This window comes from Ictalurus furcatus, chromosome 13, assembly GCF_023375685.1.
Source record: "Ictalurus furcatus strain D&B chromosome 13, Billie_1.0, whole genome shotgun sequence".
In the NCBI taxonomy this organism is placed as follows: Eukaryota; Metazoa; Chordata; class Actinopteri; order Siluriformes; family Ictaluridae; genus Ictalurus; species Ictalurus furcatus.
This window is the reverse complement of record NC_071267.1, coordinates 189,388-200,892: the sequence shown is the minus strand read 5'-3', so window position 1 is coordinate 200,892 and position 11,505 is coordinate 189,388. Positions and strand designations below refer to the sequence as shown.

Genomic DNA, 11,505 nt, shown 5'->3' with positions numbered 1-11,505 from the left:
GTTTATTGGCATGTGCGATCGGAGATCTTTATTTAACGTTAATGGAAGGAGTCTCCAGTGTTAGTGTTGCCGTTAGCTCTGTTTAACTCTCTGTGAAACAAGTTACTTCCTGTCTTACGTTATAGTTAGTAAGACGTAGAACTTCGCACTGGAGACTGACACTGGAGACTCCTTCCATGAAAGCTAGTGTAAATACGTGTATTCTTACACAAAACCACATCAATGACCAGCAGTGACACGTCCCTGTGAATGAGCTGTTGCTATAGAAACGATACCGTATTTGACATACTGTCAGAGCTGCTGTTCTAGAAAATGAATCACCACCTGACGTCCAATCACAATCAGCACATGAAAAACTTTCCTCTGTACATGTGTCCGCTTTATTCCAGCACACACACAGCAATCCGTCTCCAGTTTTCACCACATTCTCACTGTGTTTTTTTTAAAATATCTCCTTTTTTTTTTTTTTTTTTTTTTTACCCCAGACAGAGGTGACACTAAGTAGAAGGGGAGGTAGAGAAGTAGTGGATTCGGCAAACAGCAGCACCTTTTTCTTACAAGATGTCTGTCATGGCTAATAGACAGGAGCAGGGCCCCGGAAGCAGTAATTGAAGAGCCCTTGAACCTCTCAGTGTGTGTGCTTTCAACTAGAAACACATCACTCCTGATTATAATTCACCTTCTTCTGTGTGAGTTTTGTGAGAAAATTGTACCTTAGCGAATATCCAGTGCTGTTCACAGTCACGGTTTGTTGGGAAACAATTTCGATTTACAATTACAAACAGCTCTGTGCTTGGCTTCTTACAGATATCCGTGGACTGCAGGGCTTTTTGGACCAGACGGCGAGACAGGGCCTGGACGTGGCTCTGCAGAGGGTGGACAGGAACATCAGCAGTGTCTTCTCCAATCTGTTCAGCAGCATGCGCACAGAGGAGCTGAACCGCTACAGGGACACGCTGAGGCGAGCCATTCTGTTGCTGAGTCCTCGCGGAGCGCAGGTCTTCATCCATCAGGTGCGTGGACTCGGATCTGTGTTCGTCATAAACCGCACGGCTCCACAAACCCTGCGCTGTTCACATCATCTGCATTCGGTTCAGGTTTCTTCGTACAAAGCGGCTTTACAGAAACCGCGACGTAGATTTAGATCCCAGAGGTGACAGAGAGAGCGACTCAAATGGGAACCGTTCGTCTTCTGGGTGACGTGAGGTTATAAATCCTTACAGTGTACAGGCGTAGAAGAGCGTTTACAGGACGAGAATGTAAATGGGATGAGCAACAGGACAGTGTTTATGATGACAGCAGCAGCACTTAAACACAAAGCTGCAGAATCCAGGTGAGATGAAACACTGAAGGCGAGGCTGCCTCTACCTTCGTTTCATTAATGTTTGTGCGAGACCCTGTAGACCTTTTAAAGCCGACGTCTCTCCGTGTGCTTCATTTTCCCCGCTGCGCTGAGGTCAGGACCTCTCAGCACCGCGTGTCACTTCAACCTCAGAAAGCTCTTAACACGGTGAGTTTGGCTGCCGCTGCTCTGAGATCAGCCGGAGACGGTAAAGCTCGTGGCTCTGCGCCAGCTTATTCTGACAGAATGAAAAAGTGCCGCTCTCATGCATATGGAAATGACTCGGCTTTGGCTGGTTCTATTTTTGGAACGGATCGTTTTAGAAATGCTGGAGTCTCTTATGCTAGTCGTTTGTAGACGGAGACTGGTAATTGCTTTAGGTTGGTGTTCCTCATCACACAGCACACTACCAGTTACACAATAGATTGGACGCATGATAAATTGGGACAGTAATAGCTACAGTGTGCTGTCCAGTCCTGAGTTGTAGTTGCCCATCTAAAAAGTGGTCGCTAGCATATAGGTATCGAATTAAACACATTAATACAGAGTAATGGAAACGAGTGAGTTAACGATTATTATTATTCTCTTCGAACAGAGTTTCTAGTGTAGCACGTCATGTTTGAGCTGTGAGCTGTAGAGATCTGTCCACGTAAAAAAAGATATTACTCAACGCTTTATTTCCTCTCGACGGTCTTAAGCGTAAACAGGAGAGTTGTGACACATCCAAATGTGTTAAACGACTTCAAACGTTGAACCTTTTGCAAAAGTATAGGAACGCATACATCTTGAAGTAAATGAAAGTAAATAACACTTGATATTTGGTTGCATGTCTCATGCTTGCAATATCTGCATCAAGTCTGCGGGTTCTTCTTCTGCAGTGCTTTTCCAGGTTTTTACCGTGCCTTCTTTCGGTTGTTGTTTGATTCAAAATGCCTTGCTTTTCTCCCATAGACAGCTCTCTGGTCTTCATGTTTGCTTACCCTTTTTAACAACAACTGCAACTGTCTTCAGTGAAACCCGAAGGCTAAAAATAAAAGTAGACGGTCAGAGCTAGTTTCAACAATCAGTCTAACGTGACCACACCTGTCAGTCACACGTTCCAGTATTTTTGCTCGCCTACATATCGGGTGGTCTGCTGCAAAATGTGCTAGGTTTTATGTTGTAAATAATATATAAATACCAGGAAATAAAAGCTGCGATTCTAAACTCTCTCCTCATAATTCATGTTTAGATCTCAAACCCAAATGTCTGAACTGGCCTTGCCGTTCCAATAGTTTTGGAGCGGACTGTATAGCAAATGACAGGCATGTAAAAGACAAACACTGATGCACTCTCAGATCCTGATCCTGATCTCCTCGGTCGGTATATTTTCAGGGTCTAAGATGTTTTTTTATTTTTTTTTAAACATTCGGTCTCTTTGGAGAAGTGGTGTGGGAGGTGTTGGTCATGTGGGCGTGCTATGTTTTGGCCCTAAACACACACACACACAAAAAAAACAAGCTGGCTGTCATGTGTCTGCTGCCAGCCGTGACAGGACAGGCTGTCCTCCTGATGAGGTCTGAGACTTGGAAGGAGATGTCTCAGCGGGTTTGCTATTAATGTGCCACCATATTTCACTGCCTGCTGACATCCCTGTCCCTCTGAAGCCCACTTCCCCTGTCCACAAGGAGCTGGATGCATTTCAGGACAGCGAGTGTTTCTGCAACTCTGGTAGATTTGATACAAGGCTGTGTGCTTTGTGTTATCCAACCATAATGATGTTATTTACCAGAAAAGGATGCTGTCAAATAATATTTATTTGTTTTCACATTGCTCTCAGAGAGAAGACAGACACCAGACACCACACACACACAGGACACAATCCTGACCTCATGCTTTTAATGAAAATATCTGTGAGGGATCCTTCACCAAGCGAGTGTTGGTGTATCCAACTAAAACGTCTAGAGGTCCAGCCACAGACGATTCCTCGAGATTAGTGACTAACACGACCGAAAAGCGACAGTTACCTTTGTCGTCCTTAATCTTAAATAACCCTAACCCTAACCCTCTAGTGAACTCTAACGGCAAGGAAGTGAGATTTGACTCTGCAGGAAGTGACTGGACAGCAAGCTAAATAGCAAACGAATGAATAAAAAAGAATCGATCTCGCTCTGATTCAGACTCGGAGTAATCGGTGTGAACATGACAGGCGGGGTGATGTTAGAGGTCATGGCGGTACCGTGGAGAGCGCCGCCGTCTCACGGCTCCGAGTTCGATCCTGAGCTCGGATTCCTGTCTATGTGGGGATTCGCATGGTCTTCGGGTTTTCCTCCAAGAAACACGCCTAAATTGCATACGCTGTAGATCTGATTGAAATCCTTCCGTCCCCAGCGCTCCTGTGTTAGATTAAGCATAAGGAAATTCCTCCAGTAATGTAACACAAAGCTCTGCCAGTTACGATTACATCTTCTCACAAGACACGACTCACAGTCTAATCTGATACCGAGCGTCCCTCATAAACTGCCAGAGAAACACAGGTGGTATATTACCCTCCCGTCCCACTGGGTCTTCCACTTCAGGAGAGATTGTGGCTAATCTTTTTTTTTGGCCACTCTCTTGAGTCTCCAAATTACGGTCCTGGTGTGTTCGGTATGAGAGGCAGAGACGGAGAATTTCTTACTCTCTTAACACGTGGGACTCGATAACGACGCACTTCACGGACCTGAATCGTCCGTGGAGCGCTGTTGTTTTCCCGCCTCCCGCCGAGCGATCTGAAAAGGGAGCGAGCAGGTGGACACGGATGCGCGAATGACTCACGTACCAGATGGATGGCATGATTTGTGGCACATCTGCGAGCATCCGACTAGCCTTTTCGTCGTCCCGTGGTGCGAGCGTTAAAAAGCGGGAGAAGCAGACGACAGGGAACAGACAGAAACCTGGATATCATGTCTTGCATGTGTGGGCATCCTTTCCGTCAGGATGTCATCATCTGTCTGACTATCTGTCTACCTTGATTTCTCTCTCTATCGCATACAAATCACGTGTGGAGCAGACGGAACCGGGGGGGGTCGGAGGATCAGGACGAGTGGCAACACGAATTCGTCCGCAGGGGCGACGGTGACGAGCCTCTCCTCATCGTCGTTTCAAAAAAAGATTTCTCCGGATGTTTTCACAAGGTTGTCTTTTATTTAGACCCCCATCACCGACGACCACAGTTCCCCGTAGCGCACTCGTCTATTTTCATCCCCACCGGCTGCTGAACGGGTTTCAGGCTTTTAATAAGCTCGTATTGAAATATTAATATCTTCTGCTGCTCGGGCTCAAAGCGAGACGCAAACTTTCAGGGCATCCTTGGTGTGTCTTTGAAGTTCAAATCTCGAATAGCAGGGTTCGTTTTAAAGCTTTTTTCCCGTCCTTTTATTTTTCACTTCACCTATGGTGACAGGATCATAACAGAGACGTTTTTTTTTTCTTTTTTTTTTTTCTCTTCCTCCTTCTGCTTGCCCTGACCACCAAGTGACACTTTACTGGAATATTCAATAACTCCTCCACAAGTTACTTCAAAAAATATTTTATATATATATATATATATATATATATATATATATATATATACTTGTTTAGGGACTGAATAACAGTAGTCTTGTTTGGAAAACATCAGTGTTTATATATGACTAACGTCTTGAACTGTGAATACATCAATATACAAAACCTTTACAGATTTCCGTTTGTCAAGCTCCGAGTGTTTTTTTCCCCCCATTGCGACATGATGGAATTTAAAGTAAATCTCGACACCAAATCATTCCTAAATTATTGAGCAATATGCAAGACATTATCTTTCATGGTGCAGACGCCATCGTGGACTTTTCAGGGCTACGGAACGTAAACTGTTTTCTGTATTGAATAATAAATCGCTTGTCCTTAGATATAGATATAAAAAGGACAGAAATACAGCTACGCTTTTACTGCGCAAACTTTTTTTGACAACTTGTTTATGAAGCTGAAGTTGCTGCAGAGAATAGCTCTAACGCTAATGCTAACGCTAACACAAGTGTGGAAACACATGGAGGTAGAGTTTTTTTTAGCTCTGTAAGGAGCGTGGGAGATGTAAGTGAACATGAGCGTGTTGATACGCAGCAGTTAAACGTTTCGACTGAAAGCTGGAGATACAGGTGAGCTTTACTCAATACCGACACTGGTATCGTGATCGGAGTGTCGGAAAATCGCACTTAGCTAGCAAACTAGCTATTAAACCAGCTACCTTAAGCAGACTGCCGTCAAGGTGTGAGGTGTCAGAGTATTGTCTGAGATGGGTTTTCACAGACCGCAACACACATTTTCTCTCCCTGACTCCATTGTGATGTTTATCTTCACGTTTTTTTTTTGTTTTTTTTTTAAATAAAAAAATTGAGGTAAATCTACTGCAGTGACATTTTTTCAATGATTTTTTTTGTTTGTTTGAATTAAGAATCATTTTAAGATTCCTGATCGGACATGCTACACCGATTCGGAGCTCGTCTTTGACTCGGCTCCGTGCTTGCTGCTGATCCACGGGTCTGGCGGACGTGTTGGCGTGCCTGCAATTTCGTGGCAAATATTTGAACGCTGGGAGGCCCATTTATCTCTATTTACAGTTACTGATTCAGCCGTCCTCCAGAAGAGTGTGTGCCTCATCTCTGCTCTACACCGTTCCCTTTTTCTCCAAAAAACCTCATCTCGCTGACATCTCAGATGGGGGTGCGGGGGTCTCTTTTCATCTATTCCCAAACACTGTGTGTGTGTGTGTGTGTATGTGTGTGTGTGTGCGTGTGTGTGTGTGTGTGTGTGTGTGTCGATGCTGCACTCTCTAGAGGAGACGGACGAGAAGATAATCGGATATCAGGCGACTGCAGAGAAGATGGATGGAATGACACTCTGTGGGAAATTTTCTCCTGAGAGGGACGCACAAACACAAAGTTGCTGTCTAGATGCTCCTCAATTTGTGTGTGTGTGTGTGTTAAGTAAACAGCAGCGTATAAAGTTTGACGCGGTATTCCACCTCTTGTTCTTTAAGTATGTTTCCGTGGCTTTTTCCGAATCTGTCAAATCGAGCGTCAAACTCGGAGTCATCGCTGCAGCAGGTTTCAGGTTTCATAACGTGTCACCGTTACAGACAGGGCTATAAAAATTCCACCCACTGCCTGCAATCTTACGGGTTCTTTCTCTGTCGAGTCATATTTTCTAATCGTGCTTTTTAGCAGTGAAGATCGAATCTTCTAGCACATGGTGAAATTCTGACATTGTCTACAAAAACGTTATGCATGAAGAGCTCCCATTTTTATGGAAGGAGTCTCCAGTGTCAGAGATTTATAACAGTCAGAGGTAAAGCAGTAACTTTCTCTTCAGTACAGAGGGGCTTACACGTTGTGGTTTCTCAGTAACGTGGCAAACAGGGGCGGACTTAGCACTAACAACTAGGCAAAGGTAATTATTTATAATGTATGCCAAAAATTTAAATTTCGATGTTGAAACACTGAAATGATTCATATACATAAATATGAGCAAAGAAGGCTGTGAAAATTATCTTTATTGTTTAACCTTTTGATCTTATATTTAAAAAATTCACAAAAATACTCTGCTCTCACTGATATCAAACAATTGCAAACACAACACAGGTTTATCCCAAAAAACATCTTTGTTAAATATAGGTGTGCAACAATTATTGGCATGTCTATGAATTCATATGAGAAAAATATCTTTGAAGTATATTCATAACAATGGGTTAGAACAAGGAATATAGCTGTGATGTGCAGCAAAAGGTTGTTGAGCTTCACACAATGGGGCGTGTCTATAAGAAAATAGCACAAGCATTGAAAACGCCCATTTCCACCATCAGGGCAATAATTAAGAAGTTCCAGTCGACTGGAAATGTTATGAATCCACCTGGAATTGGACGTGTGTCTGTATCGTCTCAACGCACTGTGAAGAGGACGGTTCGAGTGGATAAAACATCTCCAAGGATCACAGCTGGAGAACTGCAGAAGTTAGTTGTGTCTTGGGGTCAGAAAGTCTCCAAAACTACAATCTGAAGTCACCGACATCACCACAAGCTGTTTGGAAGGGGTTCAAGAAAAAAGCCTCTACTCTCATCCAAAAACAAACTCGAGCGTCTTCAGTTTGCCGACACTACTGGAACTTCAAATGGGATCGGGTTCTATTGTCAGATGAAACCAGAATAGAGCTTTTTGGTGATAAACACCAGAGGAGGTTTTGGAGCACACAGAGAGGTAGCCATATGGAAAAGTACCTCATGCCCACGGTTAAATATGGAGGTGGATCTTTAATGTTTTGGGGCTGTTTTTCTGCCAGAGGACCTGGACATTTTGTTAGGATACATGGCATCATGGACATGGCATCAACAGATATTAAATGAAAACCTGACTGCCTCTGCCAGAAAGCTTCAAATGGGCCGTGGTTGGATCTTCCAGCAGGACAATGATCCAAAACATCATCAACATCAACACAGAAATGGTTTACTGACCACAAAATCAAGGTCCTGCCATGACCCTCCCAGTCCCCTGACCTGAACCCCATAGAAAACCTGTGGGGTGAACAGAAGAGGAGAGTCCACCAGTGTGGACCTGGAAATGTGAAGGATCTGGAGAGGTTCTGTACGGAGGAACGGTCTCAGATCCCTCGCCATGTATTCTCCAACCTCATCAGGCATTATAGGAGAAGACTTAAAGTACTGTCTAAAAGGGTGCCAATAATTGTTGCACACCTATATTTAACAAAGATGTTTTTTTTTTATAAACCTGTGATGTGTTTGTAATTGTTTAACATCCATGAGAGCAGAGTATTTTTGTGAATCTTTTGAAGAAAAGATCAAAAGGTTAAACAATAAAGACAATTTTTCACAGCCTTCACAGCTCACATTTACCGAGGGTAGCTTGTAGCTGTTATTTCTGAAGCAACCAGGGGACACCGCTGAGCAGCAGCATTCATCACAGCAGAGAAATGTGTAACTGACTAGGGCCCCATTCCTATATTCTGCCTCGGGCCCCCAAATCACTAAATCTGCATCTGCCCCTGTTCCCACTCCTTCTGTAACTACACTGCAGGTCTCTCTCGCTCTCTCTCTCTATTTTATGTATATATATATATATATATATATATGTATGTATATGGGCTCAGAGGTGGTGAGTGCTATGCGTCAGTCGATAATGAAACCGTTATTTATAGACAAAGTGTGAAAATAAATATAGCTCCATATTCAGAATTGATCAAGAATAGGTCAGAGTCATAATGCAGTTCCACTCATGTCCCTGGTTGGTGTTTTATGGACTAGCGTGATTAGCATTTTGTCGGTCCACTCTGTACTCCCCGTTGGTGGTTTTGTCTTCGTTCGAGATGAGCTTATTCACTCATTCTTTCCTGTACCTGGGCCTCAGGTGCTGATGGGCCACCAGCTCATATTGCCTGCCGTTGCATCATGCCATTTCCAAACGGGAGAGTGTTAGTGATCTCAGGTGTTCAGAGCGTCCAGCTTTATTTAGACGTAAGTGAGAGAGGGAACACTTCAGTGCTTACAGGTTTTATACACCCATCTCCTCTGCACACACAAGCAACTAGCCTTCTAATGGATAGTGTTTCCAAAGGTGAAGGATCATTTTTACTCCAACTCTCTAACCCGACAGCTACAGATCTCATCTGCTCACCGGAAGCTCACCAAACCGCTATATTGTGTGATCTGATCTCTGTTCAGTACACCATTCCATTAAAATGAGATCAGATTTATGTATCTTTTTGTAAATGGATTTTCACCAAATGTATACAGGTTTACTAACATAATCAAAAGCAATATTTGCTTTTTAGACACTGTTCATGTTCATGAAGCTTTATTTGTTGCGTACAAAGAGTTATACATAGCGAGTCTTCATAGTCAGATAACAGAGCTGCAGGACTTGAATCCGATCTCGAGATGCTTCGTGCATCGACTCGGACTTGTGTTGGATTTAGTGGCATTAGCGCTTGGACTTTGTTTTGGGATTCTCAAGAGAACTTCCAGATTTGTAAACTATACTGTATGAAAGTGCAGTGGAAGACTTGGCTTCAGAAAGGATTGGATGGTTTTCGGTCTGGATCTTGACTCATTTTGGACTGGGTCTTGGGTGTGACAATGCTGGTCTGGACTACAGCCCTGTCAGATACTATAATACCTAAATAAAGCTTTGTTATGATCTTTATCATAATATAATATTACATGTTCTCTATTCTATCAGTAATCACCAGTAACCGACTCTGAAAGTAGAATCGGACGAGTGTAGGAAATTATTCGAATAAATGCACTATTGTGGCTGATAACATTTATTACACTGATTTCTTTCTTTCTTTATTTTTAACAGTAAGAAAGAGATTTAAGAAGAACTCACATGGGATAATCTCTTAAGATTGTAAATATCCTAAAAATAAACATTTTAACATATACTATATTTTTGATGTTATGATCTTATGCAAATTTACACCGATTTAATTCGACAAGGCCTGATTTGCATAAATAAATGTACTTTTAACTCTACATGCCCTCTGGATGAAATTCCTTTTAGTGTGGTTCTCTGGCTGCTTTCCCAAGACAACACTGACAGTGTGAGCTGGAATTAGCATTAAATTAAATCCACCTTTATAACAGCAACCACTGATTTAAAAAAAAACATAAAAAGATGTTTATTTTATATTATTTATCATTATTAGTGTTAGGAAACGGACGTGGAAGCGGAAAGCAAGTGCAGATGACAGTCTTTATTAATACAAAGTCAACGAATATAAAACGCGGTCTTACACGTGAAGCGCGATTCGAGGACAAAACAGGAAACTTGGGTCAAGGCATGAAATAAACCGGACACGAACACTCGACCGCTTAGCATCAAGGTATTTAGAACGAACATAACCGTAGACTTGTTTAGTGAAACGCATATACAATACTCAGACTTCGTTGGCTGGTTAACGTAAATAATACTGCGCGACGTGCGCAGCAACACGAGGGGTTTAAATAACAAACGCAATCAAACATGAACTCAGGGAGTTGGAAACAATCGAAACACACCCTCGCAGCTCCGCCAATAACTAAACAGGGAGGGGACAGAACAGAAACCAAAACAAGTGCACGTGTCCATTGTAAACCCTATCGTCCATGCGCACTTACAGCGCTCGCACGTGTGCGCCCTCCGGCTCTCCGTGCACGTCACCGCCGCAGCGCCATCTGCAGGCGAGATCGTGACAGTTAGCGGTCTAACCTGATAAACCCAGTATAAATTCACCGTTCTGAAGCTTCTCACCTCCCTCATGGGTGAATATTTTTTTTCCTCGTTATATTCTGTCATTCCGGCCAGAATTACACATGTCCAATAATGAATATTAATGAGCATGAACATTGCTCCTTATGAATATTAATGACCAGTGAGTAGGCTCAGTGAAATCTGACCGCGAGTTGGAGCGGCAGAAAATCCCTTGATGTGTTTAATAAAACTTTAACAATAATGAAAAATTCTATACAGTAGATGACCTTTTAACCTTTATCTCTTTGTGTTTCATATGAATAGCAAAGCAAATATAATGGCACCTCTCCGATTGCGTAATTCCTCTTATACCACAGCGACTTAAACTCATTTCATCCAGAGCCTGTTTTTTATTTCATTATTTTTTTTTACATTTACACCACTTGGGCTGCTAATGAGTGCTAAATCCTCAAAGGTTAATAGAAAGTTGAATCATTTTAACGGTATGGCCTAATTGATGGAAAGAGTACAGTACACTTACTGCATGTTGGCGTGGTGGGACGAGCACCAGGTTTTACTTCGTAAACAGCCACAGATCTGAGATGTGTACATCTTCTAAATAGTTATAATTATAAATGCATCAATGCAGAGAATCATAAATCTACAAACGGAAGATCCAGTGAACACGATCACACTCGTTCACACACTACACACACTTTGGGCATGCCATGTCTTTGGACTGGGGGAGGAAACCGGAGGAAACCCTGAGGAAACCCCTCTGCTAACCACGCAGCCACCGTGCACCCATCAGGAGAAATCAGTGAAAGGTAATACAACTAAACTACTCTTTATGCATCTCTTTTTCAGCATCATATTCTCCGTGTGAAATGTCACAGTCTCTCCCAACAGCACAACAGTGGCTGTCATCTG

At 42.8% G+C, this 11,505-nt stretch overlaps 1 protein-coding gene across 1 annotated transcript in view; it reads left to right on the top strand.

The window, feature by feature from the left end:
• The first annotated feature begins 207 nt into the window (after positions 1-207).
• Positions 208-11,505, top strand: part of LOC128617291 (glutamate receptor ionotropic, delta-1-like) — an 82,793-nt gene continuing 71,495 nt past the window's right edge. Inside the window, exon 1 of the mRNA XM_053640369.1 lies at positions 208-1,013. Coding sequence (XP_053496344.1) covers positions 921-1,013 — 93 coding nt within the window. The 5' untranslated portion in view covers positions 208-920. The remainder of the gene's footprint in view (positions 1,014-11,505) is intronic.